The 16,781-nt window shown below is 37.7% G+C and overlaps 3 protein-coding genes across 9 annotated transcripts in view; 2 read left to right on the forward strand and 1 right to left on the reverse strand.

Moving 5' to 3' along the window:
* Positions 1 to 4,504, forward strand: part of LOC148854409 (SNF2 domain-containing protein / helicase domain-containing protein / HNH endonuclease domain-containing protein) — a 52,093-nt gene extending 47,589 nt beyond the window's left edge. For 4 of the 5 annotated variants that reach the window (XM_088983575.1, XM_088983576.1, XM_088983577.1 and 1 more), the window contains 3 exons: positions 2,676 to 2,755; positions 2,915 to 3,090; positions 4,346 to 4,503. In XM_088983575.1, the coding sequence (XP_088839701.1) occupies positions 2,676 to 2,755; positions 2,915 to 3,090; positions 4,346 to 4,465 (376 nt within the window). In that variant the 3' untranslated portion in view covers positions 4,466 to 4,503. Of the gene's footprint in view, positions 1 to 2,675; positions 2,756 to 2,914; positions 3,091 to 4,345 lie in introns of all 5 variants that reach the window. The other variant, XM_088983574.1, reaches the window with a different exon arrangement.
* A 3,214-nt stretch (positions 4,505 to 7,718) lies between these two features.
* Positions 7,719 to 11,490, reverse strand: LOC148854410 (uncharacterized). Of its 2 annotated transcripts, none has more exons than XR_016113173.1 (6): positions 11,307 to 11,460; positions 11,078 to 11,200; positions 10,600 to 10,673; positions 10,378 to 10,457; positions 8,925 to 10,121; positions 7,719 to 7,939 (listed from the first exon to the last, which is right to left on the reverse strand). XR_016113173.1 is itself a non-coding variant. In XM_088985679.1 (6 exons), exons 1-6 carry the CDS (start codon positions 11,308 to 11,310, stop codon positions 7,866 to 7,868), a joined length of 507 nt encoding a protein of 168 aa, XP_088841805.1. In that variant the 5' UTR covers positions 11,311 to 11,490; the 3' UTR covers positions 7,719 to 7,865. The 2 variants fall into 2 exon arrangements, 1 of the variants encoding a protein (XP_088841805.1); XM_088985679.1 differs by having other exon boundaries at positions 8,925 to 9,076; positions 11,307 to 11,490.
* Positions 11,491 to 12,818: 1,328 nt separating this feature from the next.
* EMB2076 (Pentatricopeptide repeat (PPR) superfamily protein) lies at positions 12,819 to 16,510 on the forward strand. 2 transcript variants are annotated; one of them, XM_088982928.1, is made up of 4 exons: positions 12,819 to 12,994; positions 13,319 to 13,378; positions 13,471 to 15,113; positions 16,093 to 16,510. In XM_088982928.1, exons 3-4 carry the CDS (start codon positions 13,623 to 13,625, stop codon positions 16,297 to 16,299), a joined length of 1,698 nt encoding a protein of 565 aa, XP_088839054.1. In that variant the 5' UTR covers positions 12,819 to 12,994; positions 13,319 to 13,378; positions 13,471 to 13,622; the 3' UTR covers positions 16,300 to 16,510. The 2 variants fall into 2 exon arrangements, with proteins under 2 accessions (XP_088839054.1, XP_088839053.1); XM_088982927.1 differs by having other exon boundaries at positions 13,319 to 15,113.
* Positions 16,511 to 16,781: the final 271 nt, after the last annotated feature.

Genomic DNA, 16,781 nt, shown 5'->3' on the forward strand with positions numbered 1-16,781 from the left:
CATGACAGTTGGTGTTCAGATTGCCCTTGAAAGATTTGTTTCCAGAATTATTTCTCTTGGCTGCTGATAAGGAGGTCAAGGTAGCTGAGTGCTGTAGCGCTTCAGGTGATTCTCTTGTCTGGACTCCCTCTTTCTGGAGAAACTTTATTGATTTGAAGGTTCCGCAGGTGGCAGAGCTGTTGGCAAAGCTGCAAGACATAGGGTTAAACCCCTGTGCCCCCGATCAGCACTGTTGGTGTTGGTCCAAATCTGAATTGTTCTCAGTGAAGTCTTTTTTCTCTAGTATAGAGCCTGCCGACCCAGACTCTTTCCCCAGTTATCTAGTTTGGGGTGGTCTGGCCCCCTCCGAAGTGAAGTTTTTTACATAGGTGGTGGTTGGAGATAGGTGCTTGACAAAGACTCTGCTGATTCGAAAAGGGACGGGACTTCCAGATGCCTCTTGTGTCTTATGCGGTGAGGGAGAAGAGACTTCCAGTCACCTGTTTCTCCACTGTGTCTTCAAGAATTTGGAGTTACTTTGTTAAGGTCATTCACTATTCTTTTTCCATGCCTAACTCTGTCAAGTCTCTTCTTGAGAGCTGGAAAGTTGAAGGTTTGAGCAAAAAGGGTAGGATCTTGTAGAATGCAATTCCTTTGGCAGTCCTGTGGTCCATTTGGAAGGAGAGAAATAAGAGGATCTTTGATCACAAACAGCTCCAAGTAGAAAAAGTGATAAATTCAGTTGTAGATGATCTGAGAGGGTGGCTGAGTTCAAATGTGCTGTTCAAAAGGGATGTATCGAGTGCTTGTGCAATGTTTTTTTTTTTGAGGATTCCTAAGGTGTTTCTCTTGCACAGCCTTTGTGGAGTGAACATTTCCTTTATCTTTTGTTTATTCCTTAATAAAATCTTACTTTACCTCTTCAAAAAGAATTAAATTATATAGTCATATACTATTAAAATATTATTTATATGAGACATCCCCCCTACCCCCTTTATGCACTTATTATTTCTGGTTAAGCTTCTCTCCCTAAATAATACAACCAATGACATGTTTCTCTTCATTTTCTTAATTTTTGAACAGTCTAAGTTCTACCCAGCCACTTTTTCTAGGTATCATTAAGTTGAATCTCAAAACAAAGAAGTATTTAATTACCAATCGAAAAAAATAAATAAATATAAAAACAAAAACAAGCTGTGGGGATGGGAGATTCTACAAGGGCAGAACTTACTGCTGCCCTGATAGGTATAGAAAGAACAGAATTTTTTAATTGTATAAATGTTTTCATTGAAGGGGATGACTCTAAGGTAGTTATAAGGTGACTGGAGAGCAATTAGGAGGGGACATGGTGTTACTGGATGCTTAACAATTTAGCATATTAGTTGGCATGACAGGGTGCTACAAGAACCAAGATGTTTTGGGGTTTAGTAAGCCAGGGGGAGGGGGAACTGTAATTCTCAATAGCAATGGTGGTTAGCCGAGTCTAGTTGCCTAGGTGTGTGCCTTATGCAAATTGCATATGGTGTTTGGACAAGGAAAGGTTTGAAAACCACCTAGACATCACCTTGACTACTATGCATGGACATTTGAAGGTAGAAGTATATATGAATGCAGACTGGATTGGGTCGGTAGATGATAGGAAATCTACCAGTGGATACTATACTTTTATGGGGGGAAACCTAGTCATGTGGAGAAGTAAAAAAGCAAAGTGTAGTGTCTAGGTCTAGTGCAGAAGCTGAATACATAGCTATGTCCCATGGAGTTTCTGAAGTTATGTGGATAAAGAACTTGTTGGGCAAACTGAGATTCACAGTTGATAGTCCCATGTCTCTTTATTGTGACAATAAGGCTGCCATCAATATTGCAGTTAATCCAGCTTTCCATGATAGAACAAAACACATTGAAGTGGATAAACACTTTATTAGGTAAAAGCTTGTAAGTGGGGAAGTTTGTACTCCCCAAGTTAGTTCTGAAGAGCAACTTGTAGATATCTTCACAAAGAGCCTATTATCACTTGTGGCACAATGAATTGTGTGACAAGTTGGGCATGATTGATACCTATGTCCCAACTTGAAGGGGAGTGTTAAATGTTATTATTTTTTGTAGTTATGTGTTGCAAGGGCAATATTGTCTTTTCCCTTTATTTTTCTTATTATGTGCTGTGTTTCCCTAACATAAATAAAAAGGCTGGAGCCACCAGCCCGTCTTATTGTCTCCCAATCTATTTTCCTCTCTTCTCTTTTCTCTCCTCTCTTATCTCCTCTGACTTTCCAACACTTTCTACTAAGAAAACAGGCACAAAATGCTCTTCATGCTTTTTTTGCACCTTGCACTTTTAAAACACCTTTTTGGTCTACCCTTAGCCCTCTTGCCCCTACAACTTACAACAATCACTTCTTACCGGTGTTGGTGAAAGTTATTCAACGAATATTATTGTTAATTGTTAGTATAGATTATCGTTGGTTACTATGCAAAATAAGAAATAAAATCATGATTTAGGGATTTTCTACTTGCAAAATCCATTGCCTATGTGATGATTAGGCATCTAGGTTCTCCCCGATTGTGATTGCCTAGCTTTGCCTTGGCGCCAAAACTATGCCTTTAAGCTGGGTTAGGTTTAAAATACTAGATGCATAACAATCTCCACTTTGTTATTGTCCCACTTTGTGATGGCTTTGTTATTTGATATTTTGTAGGTTTGATAAGCTCGTTAGTCAACCAATTGACGGCAATTCATGGCATGCTGATCATGTAGTACCTGTTTATCAAGGAGGAGGTGTGAATACTTGACTGTTCCCATAGTAATTAATGATTTCAAGGACTTTGGTTCCTGATAAATTTATTTTTGAGACTTGTTACCAAGTATATTTTTGGTTTTTGTTTCTCTGTGGTCGATTGATTTTTTGAATCAACTAATGATTTGTTCTTTCAATAGGGGAATGCAGACTAGATAATATGAGGACCCTCTGTGTTGCCTGTCATTTTGAGGTTACTGCAGCTCAACGTGCTGAGCGGTGCTTAGCAAGGATCAAGGCTAGGGACCAGCTTAAGGTCGTCATGAATGAGCTAAAAGATGGTGACAATACCAAAGTTGTTGACTCTAATGTGGAGGTAAAGTGTTGCTGAATCAAAATACTAGCTATAGGGATTGGCTTTTCTTTTAGTGATACCGTTCAAGGTCGTTTGCTTGTTAAGTTAATAATGAACTTCAGTCTCTGCCTTACATGTGGTTTGTGTGGTTATTGGTCTAACCAGTCATATGAACAACTCTTTTCATAGGTTATAATCCAAATTGAGTTGATTTTATGTCTTGGGGGGACTGGCAGTTTCTGTAGTTGAATGCTTATGACAAAACGTGTATATTCTGTCATTCTTTGAATTGCCTGGAACTTGCAATTCTAATTTAAATTGCTTTTGGCAATTGGAATGTCTGACGCACTATGAGCTCAACTGTTTTTAGCATCTAGTTCTCATAACTGAGATGTCTGCTCCTCTCAAAATTTGCCAAAGGATCCCTGAATCTAATGCTTGTTGTTATTGAGCCATCAATTGTGCACTGTGCATGCCAGCATTTTCTTGAAAAAAGAACCCTATTTTAATTATCCCGCACTTTGTTAGTACAAGGATTCTTTTGCCTTGTGCCCAGTTAGGATTTTGCAGTTTTACCCATAACTGATTGTGTACTTAGCAGAATATACTTGTTTTACCTATCACCTAACTTGTGCCTGGCTTGAAATTGACATTTAATCACTGGGAGGACTTTTGTTCCAAAGATTATGCTACTATCAGAATTTTGCTTTTTCTTTTTTGATAATTGGTATTGTGCATTTTTTTATGGACTTAGGTTGAAATAATCTGCAATTATTCCGGTTTGTGTTTGTCAAGAAAGTGTTTTCAAATTTCCAAGTATTCATTTTAGTTTCCAATACATCCAATTAGATTCTTAACGTTTTACAAGCTTCCATTCCCCTGGTTTTTAGCAGTTCTCAACCTCAGATATTTGCTCTTGCTATTCTGCATTTTTGGGGGGTAAATTCGTGTGAGAAGATTAAACAGATTACTTCAACACAGAATAAATAAGGTACAAAACAGTGAAACACCAAAATCATGCAACTTTGAAGCGCAGCTAACAACTTAATGGGCTAAGGAGTTGCAGCAACGCGGATCCAAAGAAAAGAAAAGAAAAAAAGGAAAAAAACAGAATTACATAATATGATTTTAATTCCGATGCTTCCCTCTTGTATTGACAAACCGAATAAAAAGGTCATTTCAAATGTCTTGTTGTCAATGCTTTCATTCTCAATCTTTGTTTAACCTACTGAAAACACTAATCATCTATCATTTCACTTATTGTCAATGGTTTCAGGTCCATGGGAACTCGGAGACGCTGGAGAGCATAGATGACGATGAGCTTTTAATCAAGGTCCCTGGTAGTGCATACTCTGCATGGCAAAATACTCCGGAGGGAACCCAAGTAGAGGAATAGTCTCTGCGGACCGATTTTGTTTTTTTTTTTTTTTTTTGTGGGGGGAGGGGGGGTGGGGCGTGGAAACACCAGTTAACTTATATGAATTATGAACTGTATAGAAAACATTGTTTACCAGTAACAACTGTATTGTAACACTAATGCAAGCATTTTTTTGTTTCCCATTTTCATTTTATTAGATCCAAGATTCTTTTGTTTATATACTTTATTTATTTATTTCTGGTTTTTTTTTTTTTTTTTGGGGGGGGGGGGGGGGATGCTACTTTTGAATAATTTGTTTTATGGTTTTGAAACCACCGTTGACCTGGACAGTTGGACTGTTCGACCCGGAAACTGGTTAAGGTACTAGTTCCACTTCAGTGCTGAACCGTTATTTTACCACAAAATGTTTAATTGGTCAACAAACCATTGATCTGGATGGTTTGACCACCATTGAGGGACATATGAGACAAACAAGATATCAGAGAGAGAGAGATTAGAGGGATATATGAGAGAGAGAGATGAGAGATCACCGGTCACTCACACATACTTTTCCCTCTCTTCAGTTCTTCCATTCTCTCTCAACCTTCTTTTTTTTCTTCCTTCGGAGTGGATAAAACCTTCTTCTCACTCTCATTCTTATCCCCTTTCTCATCACATTTTATATCCTCAGTTTTTGTTTTTTTCATTTCCTCCTATCATTCTCAGTTTTTGCTCTTCCTTTATCCCTAGTGATTTAAAATCTATTTGTTTTTGTAATACTTGGGGTTAGAGTTACCCTTCATCTTATGTAGCTCCTATTTTTATAAAAAAAAAAAAACATTTATATCCATCTTATCCTAATAATCTAATCCAGATTAAAATGAGATATATTATTAAAATGTTTGAACTGTTTGACTTGATCGGTTGAATTGCTGACCCAGAAACTGATGGTTAAAACAGTCACTTCTGGATCTGTTTTTAAAACCTTAATTTATTTCTACAGGGTACAGAGACTAAAGATTATTAAAATAACATTGGTTCTCACTATCAACTAATTTCTCATTCGACGTTGATTCTCGGTATGGTATTGGTTCTTATTTGACTGCACGCAAAACTTCTCAGGTGAAATTGGTAGGGAGGCGAGAGGTAGTCAGGGTACGGAAGGGACATATTAGCGTGCATATGTAATTTGTACAGCCCTTATACATCTTTAACTGGACACGATGGTTTGGGGCTTTTGTTAAGATGGTAAGTTAAAGTTTTCAATTAAATCGGCAACGTGCTTAGTTCTCCGGTCCCCCACCTATCACGAGAATTTAGGCTATATTGAAATACGGAACACAGCCTTATGAAAATTGAGTCAGGAAATTAAAACATCCAGCCGAGAACCGAAACCCCTTTATGGTTTGTTATTATGGGTAAGCTGCCTACCAGACAGGCTTATGAGGTGTGGATGGAACATCGACCGGGTCTGCCCGTTGTGCTCAGAACATGACGAGACGATTGACCATTTATTTATATTTATGCACTGTAGGATGGATTTTTGGTAGATCAAAATTTCAAAGGGAAAAGTATCAGAATTCTGAATTCCAACCCCCCCCCCCCAACTAGCCCTGTCCCTATAAACCACATCCTGCCCATAAATTTGACATCAATTCATGGTCAGGATGTATTTCCCCGGTACTTTGGCCTAGTAAATTCTGAGCTGGGCTGATTTATACTTCTCCCAATTTCAAATGGGTACTCAACCAAGCTCTAATGATAACTTCTGCAGTTAGCTGTCATGATTAGTAGGTTTGCTACCAAGTAGCAGGGAGAAAGCTATCTCGATGGAAACATGTTGCTTGTCAAGTGCTTTAATGATCTTAAGGTCAAATAAAATGGATGTGGTACATCCAGGCGTTAATTGGACTTCTGATTGACTAGTAGTCGAATTTATTTTTCGCTTTTTATTCAAAACTGCCCTGCCATGGGACCAAGAACCTTTGGGATTGGGACAGCTGTTTTTTTCTCATAGAAGATGGGAGACAGAAATATGGTAAATCTCCTGTATGAGCAGGACCCCTGGCTAAATTGCCAAGCTGTTACTTGATGTATTTGTTATTCCTTCCAAGTTGCAATAAATTTTCACTATCCAAAATTTCTCTAGGGAGGATCACCTCTAACAATTTTGAATGATCGACCCATTTAGTACTTGATTATTTTGATTGAAAAATGTTGTAGGCATATTTGTTTATTTGTTCATGATTTATTTATTTACTTTTCTATCCATTCATTCTTTTTCTTTCTTTTATTGAAAATTTGCATCCAAATAAAATCTTATCAGATTTGAAGACCTTGGATTTGAATTTGAATCCTAACAGATTTGGATTGGATTCGGATTTAATCGAACTTCACTTAACTTTTTAAAATATAAATTCATATATAATAAAATATATATTTTTTCATAATTTTAAATATAAATATATAAAATTTATATATTAAAATCAATAAATATTATAATATTATAGGATTGGATGGAGTCAAGTCCGAATCCAATCTATTTACATAAATAGATCATCTGAATCCGACATTATCAGATTGAATGTTGTATTTATCATTGACAAGCCTATTTTTTACCACTTGCAATACTTTGGTCACTCTAAAGCATTAACATAGTTTCGGATTAAACATATGATCAACGAACAGGAAATTGATTAAAAAATAGGATGCCTCAACACATGAAAGATCTTTCAACCTTTTTTGGGGGGTAAAGGAAAGATCTCCCAATTTTTAAGGCCAAGTTAATTTTTCGATAAATAGGAACGGGCGAACAGTAAGTTGATCAATGTGAGAATTGACCAATTTATCTGTATTCGTTTTTCGACATTAGTTGATCCCATGGAAAAGAATGATTTCCAAACATGACACTTAGATATGTATTACCCTCCAGCCACTTGGATAAATAACTTTCCTACCTACAGGAAAAATTACTAACGCATGATGAAACAACATTATCCCTTCAATAATAACACTTTTACAGAAACATTTACCTGGTAAGTGTTTTCTGGACAAGTACACTCGAGTGTTTTCCAGGAAACATTTACCTAAGCCAGTGCATTTAGCCAGGTAAATGGCTTCTCAAGAAAATACTAGTCATTAATAGTTAGCTTTAATGAGCAGTATGTTTAATTTTAACTTCCAATGCTGTTCTTGAAGGATGGCTTTCATCCAGTATGTGTTGAGACTGCTTATTTCTTGTTCATCACAAGAAACACCTTCGTGGGAAATTGGTAGAAATAGGACAAAGTGCTTGGGAAAAAAGAAAAACGAGGTTACATTGAGTTGCATGCAAATAGTAACCAATGATTTTTGGCGTGACTTCAATCAAGTATGATCCAAAAAAAATAAGGTTAACAAGGCTAACCAAAACAAAGTGTGTGGTTTCTTCACGGGTTCATCATGTGTGCATGTCGTCAAGCTCATCATCCGACTCAAAATCCAAGCCTGAAATGCTCATCCGTCCAATGTTAACTGCAAATATCAACTCTCATGTTAGGAGCGTGAAATTGAAAGCTTTGACATTTGTAATACATGTTAAGAAGTTCTAATATACATTCAGTGATTGGATACTACAATTCAGTTTGCTCAACACACTCTGAATCCTCTGCGTGAGCTGGAAGTATACCAGGCCAATCATGACACCCCTTATCAGCCTCACGTATAGAGGACCGACCTGTATGGAGATGATTGTGTACAAGTGTATTACAATTGGCCCAGTACTATGAGTTGCATTGTAGATAATTTGAATTTGTGCTAAACATGTTTTTCCTTGTTCATCAGAGAATCAATAACCGACTGGTAAGTGCAATCCTTCCACCGGGACTGTGGTTGCACTTGCACCTAACAAGTTGCAGTCAAAACCACATACACACAGCAAGTGTGGTGTGTGATTCAACTTCCTGAGCTGACACTTACAAGTTTTCTGTACTTGTGAAGAGTGGTAAACCCATAACTGCAACAAGTCTGGTGGATCTTTTAAATGAAACCAATAAAGAAACCGCCCAAGATCCATAGCACAAACTGGTAGAGAACTAAGAACTCATTGTTAATAAAAGTTGTGGTCATATGATCTAATTTTCTAAATGGTGGACATTCCATGGACAAATCAGAATCAGCAAGGCTACAGCCTACAGCATGCTAATATATGGAAATTATGACAATCTGAATCTTAGGCTGTTCCTAGTAGCATTTGTTAAAACCATCTAGAGAGCATTTAGAAGGATCCTACGAAGGAGTCTGGAACTGCAACCCACACAGCTTCCAGCATGATCTATAGCGGCACATTCAAGTACGACCCCATCAATGACAACATACAAGTATGAAACACGTTTGAGATTTGCAGCTGTAGATAATGTTGGAAGCCATGTGGATAGCAGATCTGATCTCCCTTTGAAGCCCGGGATACCACTACACATCCCCACACACACGAGAGAGAGAGAGGACCTGCAATACCTACCCACAGCATTTAGTCCAGCTACATTGGGCATGAACTGCCAGATATGATCTTCAGCTGCTTTGTCAGCTTTCAGTGTTTCACACTCAAAAGAAACAGTAACCTTGGTTTTTCCATGCTTCTGCTCGACCATACCTGTAATGTCCTTTTCCCAACTGTTTACAGTTTTAGCAAGAGAAAAAGCTCATCATATCTATGTGGTTTCTCATTGCTTAGAAGGAAGAAAAAAATATACAATAATAAGGAAAATATCAAGTCAACCGGCACAATCAACACTGAGAAAAGAGTTCAAAGCTTTTTTTTTATAAATGAGAATTCAAAGCAATTTTTAGATGGTAAGAAAAGGAAGAATAAGCTTGATGGAAAACCAGTTTCACATTTGGTGGCTGAGATGGCAGCCCAAAATGGGCCTGCATGTCTTGCCACATCAGTCTCTTCAAATTGCAGACTCTCAACTAAGGCAACTATGGCTAGCTGCCATTTAGCAGAAGCCTTTTGTTTATCAGGCTGAAGAAAAACCAAAAATGAAATTAATGCGTTGTTGTTTCTAACAGGAAAAATGCAATGAATGGGAACCCGAGTTGCTCACAAGAGCAACATACATTTTGGTAGCTAAGTGCATCCCTTAATAGACAGGAAACCTAGATTGCAAATCCTATTTCTGCAACCTTCAAACCAGCACAAATAAGACAATAGTTTATCTTTCTTAACAAATATAAACAAGAACCATCTTTAGAGTACCTAAAGTTTCTATGGATAACTTGATCTTAGAATACCATACCGCAGCAAAAGATTTTTCTTTTGGATATAAATATGCATGCATATGTTGGGAGAAGATAATTATTGTATTTCATTGATGACAATAGTGTACAAGAAAGGATTTAGAAGAGTCTACTGCCTACAGAATATGCTCTAGAGCCCATACATCAACCAAAAATACTTAGGAACAGAGTTATTGTCTGTACAAAAATAGAGCCCCTTCCACTCTCTCCCTTGCAAGGTTATCAGCAGTAGAATTTAGTCCTCTTGGCTACCTTTCTTCTTTGATTAGGAAAAGATTACAATATATCTCTAATATCACTAAGGTAGGAGGTCAAGTTTGAATAACCTTGTGTGCACCCATTTCTCCATCTAATTGGTTGATTGAATCTCCTACAAATCCAAACATCATCTAACCCCACATAGGCCACTGCAAAAGTGCTGCCAATAAAAGAAGGTAATGACGGATTGAATCACAGGAAGATAGCCATTATATCATTGAAGAAAATGTAAAAAAAAAAAAAAAAATCCTAATCAGAATCAGGTCAGGTAGGATTCTTCCCTGCACAACCTCATGAAAGATTTCTAGGTCATTTTCTACCCTTTAAAAGGCCTTATATGAATGGTTTCCACAATTAAATGCCCCTAAAATCTAACATTTAGTTATGACAGTAAGAGAACTCAAAAAATGGCTTACCCATGAGCATGATCAATGTTCTGGAATCGAGCAGCATCATGCCCTTTGCACTCCACTACAACTACTCGCCCTCTCTTCCTCTGTAGTATGATTTCTATTTTAGATAAGTTAAATGCCATATAAACAACTTCAAAAAAAAAACAAAAATATGTAAACCAGCACGATTTACAAAGAAGAGATGAATTAAAAAGGTAATAGAAGCGCGAAGTAAAGAGGACCTACAGAGTAGTCTACAATTGTGAGCTTGAGCAAGCGGTAATCTTCACCTCTGCTGCACTCTCTGTCGCAAGCCAATTCTTAGAAACAAAGAATAAAGTTTAAGAATGTCACAGTCTGAGAGACAGCCTTTACCCCATCACATCCAACACCCCTAAAGCCTAACCCAAGAAGGCAAATGAAATTATAGGCCAGAATAACTAATTATGATCAACAACATCGGCAATAGCAAGAATATAAATAAACTCTGCAAAGAAAATTGAAGTACCAAAGTTTTCTCAGACTCATAGTCAATTCTGCAAGAAAGCATCATTTTAGTGTAAACACTAAACAGAAACGTAAAGATTAGAGAAGGCCAAAAAATAAAAGTCGGAAAAAAATCGTTTGATTAGAGTTTTCAGTGTAAGATCAAGTAGAATGGAAAATGAAGCCAGAAAGAAATATAAGTGATTGATTTTATGTAATACTGAGACAGTAATCATACCAGTGCCATGAAGGCCATAACAGATAGAGTGGGGAAGGTGGATGAAATGGCCTGAAATGGAGCCAGACGGCAGCAGAGCTATTGAAGCTATCCCATTCATCACCCTCTCACTATTTACTTCATCTGCAACAAAGTATGTAATGTATTGATATATCAAAAAAACAACGATAAAGTCCGAATCAAAGCTCTCATTTAGTACTCATCTTCTTGAAAAAACAAAAATACAAACCCATCTGAGAGAAGTAATCCTTTTTTACGCAAGAGAAAAGAACACACCGAAGCCCTTTTTGTTCTGTTGATCGATCAAGAACTTTTAAATGGGTTTTGTGTAGCACGGCTTCACTGCTTCAGAACCCAAGAGCCTTTTGTTTTCAACTTTGGATGTTTTTCTCGAAGCTGTTCAGATTCTAATCAAATAGTAGAAAATCAGCCATCCGATGGTAAAGACAGGCATTCAAAAGGTGGTCCACAAAGTGAACGGTATTGATCACTTGTGCAACTCTACCGGATGGTATCTGTTCGATCCAAATCCAGTAACTTAACCAAGAATCTTTCTTTTTTTTCTAATTAAATTTCCGATTAGTATTCTATACGTTGGCTATTACCACTTTGGTCCCCAAATTTTAAAATATTATAATTCAATATTGGAACTTTTAAAATGTGTCAATCCAATATGTACCATTAACCAATTATTAACCAGTGTGAAGTGGTATTTGAAAAGGACATAAATGTCTTGCAAGTGTCATCTAATTTTTTTATCAGCCATTCAAACTTTGACAAAAAATTAACAATTTCAAATTCCTACTTTTATTCAATAAAATTGAGATCATGTAATAATGGGTATTTTGGACCCAATTTTCTTAAATAAAAAAGGTTAGGATTTAGGACTGTTAATTTTGGATGATTGATAAAGAAAATTAGATAATACTTGAAGAGCATTTTTGTCTTTTTTCAAGTGTCATTTAACAAGAGATTAACGGTTGGCATTGGATTGACATATTTTGGAAGTTTGAAATATGTACTAGATTGGTACATTTTGAAAGTTTTTTAAAGGTTAGAGACCAAAATAGCATTAGCCCCAAAATACAGGGTAATAATTGGAAATTTTCCAAAAATAATCTTTGTTGAGCTTCTAACGTTACCCATCTCCTAGACCTGTTCATGGGTTGGGTGGCTTGATGGGCCGGCTTGGCCCTCGGACAGGCTTGAACATGCAAATGAGCCCGCGGGCTTAACCTCAGACCAAAAAGCCCGATCCGCAATAAATTCAATCCATGCTCGGGATTTGCCAAAATAGCCCGGCCCAGCTCGACCTATAGACTAAACTTAAAAAACCCTAAGCCAAACCTCTCTTCTCTTGCACCTCTTTCCCCTTAGTCGAACCTCTCTTCTCTTTACATCCTCCTCAGTCCTCACACTCTCAAGCAGCCACACAACCGGCGAGACAGCAAACATTCACTGACGCAACAACTCTAGCAATGAGTCCTCTCTCTCTCTCTCTCTCTCTCTCTCTCAAACGCGAACTGACACACTTTTTACTGTTAAAATCGCAGCTCACAGCGAACTCAGCTCCAACGAACACAGTCACCGGCGGTAAGTAAAAGCCCGGGCTCAGACTCGAACTTCGGGCTTTTTATCAGGGCCGGGCTCGGGCCCAAGTTGTAGGCCCGTTGATCGGGCCGGGCTCGGGCTCGGGCCTAACAAATTTCTATTAATGAAGAGTAAAAGCCCGGCCCGGCCCATGAACAGTTCTACCGTCTGCGCAAAAAGTTCCTAACATTCGTTATCCTCTTTCTTCCCTCCATATTTTCAAAGAGAGGTCTTTTACCATTTCTGTTGATAGCTGTATGTGTACACCATCTCTCCAAGATTTCAGACAAATCTTCGTCTTACAAGGCTGGTTCTGCTCCATCTGAGGTGGGTTTTCTTCTTCTCATGTCCTAAACTCTGAAAGTTCGACTATGGATGTGAACTCTCCTAATATTAAAGTCGCCATTTCTGCGAATTTCATGCTTGGAATTTCTTCCACTTGAATTGATTTTCTCCTATGGTCAATAAGTTCAGCTTTAAACCACTTGAGTTTGATGTGGATTTTATTCACACAACTGTATACATCGTGTTTCCATCCCTTTTAATGCTTGGGATATTCAGAATTGATGCACTTTTTTTCCCAACCGTGAAATTACATTGTTTTGAGCTTTAACCTTAAAAGTATTCTAATTGACTTCTTTCTCTTCACAGCAACGCAAAATATGAGTACCTTCATCTTAAGTTTTGGAAGGGCTTGAACTCCGTTTTGAGGTTCTTTTCTCTTACCTTGGGTTTTTCTATAACTTCTGGGGTTCAGATATCCCAATTAACTTCTCTGTCCTTTCCGGACTCAACCATGATAGGAGTTTTGACAAGTCGACTTACAGTTCGCATCATATCGGAGGGTTCTCATAGCCAACAAAAGCCAACCACTCGGGAAAATGTAACATATAGGTCACCTTGGCATTGTAGCTTAGATTTCAATCTATTTGACGGAAGATCCAACCGAAAATACATGGCAATACATGAAGTTAACATGGTATCCATGGATAAGTGTTTCAGTGGTTTGAGTGTACTGAGAATGCCAGGAACAAAGTGGCTAGTCGGTTCTAGAGGAGGAAAGGATAAACCATTTCTTGTTGCTAGTCTACCATTTAGCGTAGGTTGTGAAGGGGAGGAAGCCAAAATATCATGTCAAAAAAGAGAAGAGGAATGCAATAATAATTCTTATGAACAGTTGCCACCATGGGGAAATCCAACAGTTCATGATGACTGTGGTGTTGCACATAGTGGAGGTAGACCGACTTCCATCGAATCAAAGGTGATGGTTAGTCCGTTTCAACCCAAGCTGCATTTTTTAGAGGAAATGGATGAAGAAGTCTTGTCAAAAAGGATCCTGAGCCTTAGCAGGTCTAACAAGTTCAGGAGTGCATTGGAGTTGTATATGTCAATGGAGGCTTCTGGTCTTCGACCCAATCTACATGCCTGTAACTCTCTCCTATCTTGTCTTTTGAGGAACAAGATGCCTGATGATGCGTTGAAAATCTTTGAGATTATGAAGGAGAAGGAGATGGCCACAGGCCATACATATAGCTTAATCCTCAAGGCAATTGCAAGTACTGAGGGTTGTGAATCAGCTCTTAAAATGTTCGTGGAATTGGAAGGGAATGGTACACTGGAGAAAGGTTTTGATGCAATTGTTTACAATACTATAATTTCAATTTGCGGAAAAACAAACAACTGGATTCAAACAGAGAGAATGTGGAGAAAGATGAAGGAAAATGGTCATCCTGAAACAATTGTTACTTATCGCTTATTAGTTTGCATTTTTGTTCGCTGTGGTCAGATAGAACTTGCACTTGATGCTTACCATGAAATGGTCCAAAATGGATTTAATCCAGGTCAGGATATGATGCAGGCTGTAATTGCTGCCTGCACAAAGGAGGGTAAATGGAGTTTGGCACTTAGAATCTTCCAGAATATGAGGGACAGTGGTTTCAACCCAAATGTTTCAACCTACAATACATTGATCAATTCTTTAGGGAAGGCTGGAGAAGTAAAACTAGCATTTAGGGTTTATGATCTCATGAGATCTTCAGGTCATGCACCTGATGTTTACACATGGAATGCCTTGATTGGTGCACTGAACCGGGGAAATAGATATGCTGATGCTTTACAATTGTTTGAGAGCATTAAAGGAGAGTGGAATTCTCAGTTAAATCTTCATCTATACAATACAGCTCTAATGTCTTGCCAAAGACTTGGTTACTGGGATCGATCCTTGCAGCTTCTGTGGCAGATGGAAGCTAGGGGATTGCTGGTATCAACTGCATCATACAACCTTGTTATTGGTGCCTGTGAAGCTGCAAGAAAGCCAAAAGTTGCCTTGCAAGTCTATGAACACATGCTCCACCAAAAGTGCAGTCCAGACACATTCACTTATTTGTCATTAACAAGAGCTTGCATATGGGGATCTCTCTGGGCTGAAGTGGTGGAAATCCTAGATGTAAGTTTCCAATTCTTATATGTTACATTATCTAACTCATTAACATATTCAGATCTTAACTGAATGCCCTAAATTGCCTATAAGTACCAAATGCAAATTTCACCTCTAAAATGTGTAATGTTGGCTTAAGCTTCACATGCATGTATTTTTAATGAATGAGTAACTGTACATGTATAATAATTTTTTTCTTGTGTGTTTAATAAACCATTTTGTTGTTCAATGGCCCTACTATTGGCTAATTTAAGTTATTTATTTTATACCGATACATAGAACAAGGTTTATTTCATATTTTACATTAAATTTTCATAATTTTAACATGTCTCATGTTCATGAAATTCATGCCTTGGATTTATGGTGTTAAAAAGGTCTGTGCCTATTCTGCCTCAGACACTTTGCTCACCTCACAAGCATGTTATGCTTCATAATTGCTCCTAAGGGCAATTCAGCTTACCTTGCCATGAGGCATGTTTTAAAGCTTTAAAGTTCAAATGCCTCTGAAAATATTTGAAACTAACTACAACTATAAACATATTGAAAACAAAGTCTGATCTTTAACTCTAGTACAGTGATGATTAGTTGATTATGACTAATATAAGAGACACATGCACTTAACATAAGCCATGCCAAGGTATACAATTGCTTTGAAGTGAAAGTCTCAAACTTGAGCCCTAAGGAGTTCCCCTAGAGTCTTGCTTTGAGGGTAGCCTTAAGGTGCAAGCACCCTTTAGGTCCCAACAAACTCATCACCCTGGAGGAGATGGACTTGGCAAATTAAGAGAGCAATTCAAAACAACCCCAGGTTATTGACCATGTAATTTATGTTATGCCATATTTTTTTATTATTTTCTTGCATATTCATCCTGTGATTTTATTGGGGAGATTGCAACTATATCTAGCCTTTTGGCATTGCCACTGAATTTTTTTATGAATCCTTGATGCTAAACATGTTCATCTCTAACTTATTTGGTTTATTTGGCAGTGTGTTGGTCCAAATGTATCTCTGTACAATGCAGTGATCCAAGGCATGTGTCTACGAGGCAAGATCATGTCTGCTAAGAAGTTGTATATGAAAATGCTTGATAATGGACTTAAACCTGATGGTAAAACACGAGCTTTGATGCTACAAAGCTTCACAAAAGATCTGGGTAGACAAAATAAGAGGTACATTTCTTGTTCCCATCACTGAAGTGAAGGGAACAAAGGAAGATATCTATAGTTAAACTTGGAATCAAGAAAATTACCAAAAAGAAAAAAAAAAAGGTGCAGCTTCAACAGAGTTACTTTACACTGAATTTTTTGTCCTTATTTCTTTGTAAAAGTCAGTAGTCCAATTAAAGGTTGTATAGATGCTCAGATATAAAACATAGTGGTTTTCTTGTTTACACAATTATTCTTTTATTTAGGCCTCTTATCTTTTTTTTCTTGTTTACACAATTATTCTTTTATTTAGGCCTCTTATCTTTTTCCGTTTCTCTTTATCGTTTAGCATGCTGCTTGTATGATATTCATTGGATTTTGCATCTGGGTGCTACGTCTTAGCCATCCAAAGTGAACATCTAATTTTGAGTTTCTGACGGCTGTCAAGTAGGGGGTGTCAATTGGACTGGATTTGGTCCAATCTGGTCCAGTCCAATGTGAATCCATTACAAATGGACCTGATCCAATCCA

Source organism: Nelumbo lutea, chromosome 4 (genome assembly GCF_056320005.1).
Source record: "Nelumbo lutea isolate HS-2025 chromosome 4, American lotus-T2T, whole genome shotgun sequence".
Taxonomy (NCBI): domain Eukaryota; kingdom Viridiplantae; phylum Streptophyta; class Magnoliopsida; order Proteales; family Nelumbonaceae; genus Nelumbo; species Nelumbo lutea.

Excerpts from the sequence above, each read along its gene's own strand:
- LOC148854410 (XM_088985679.1), bottom strand. Across the intron at positions 10,674-11,077 it reads TTATGGCCTTCATGGCACTG|AATTGGCTTGCGACAGAGAG; the intron begins GTATGATTACTG and ends TTTGTTTCTAAG. Across the intron at positions 7,940-8,924 it reads AGCTGGACTAAATGCTGTGG|TTAACATTGGACGGATGAGC; the intron begins GTAGGTATTGCA and ends TGATATTTGCAG.
- EMB2076 (XM_088982927.1), top strand. The coding sequence starts at position 13,464 with ATGATAGGAGTTTTGACAAGTCGACTTACAGTTCGCATCATATCGGAG. Across the intron at positions 15,114-16,092 it reads AAGTGGTGGAAATCCTAGAT|TGTGTTGGTCCAAATGTATC; the intron begins GTAAGTTTCCAA and ends TTTATTTGGCAG.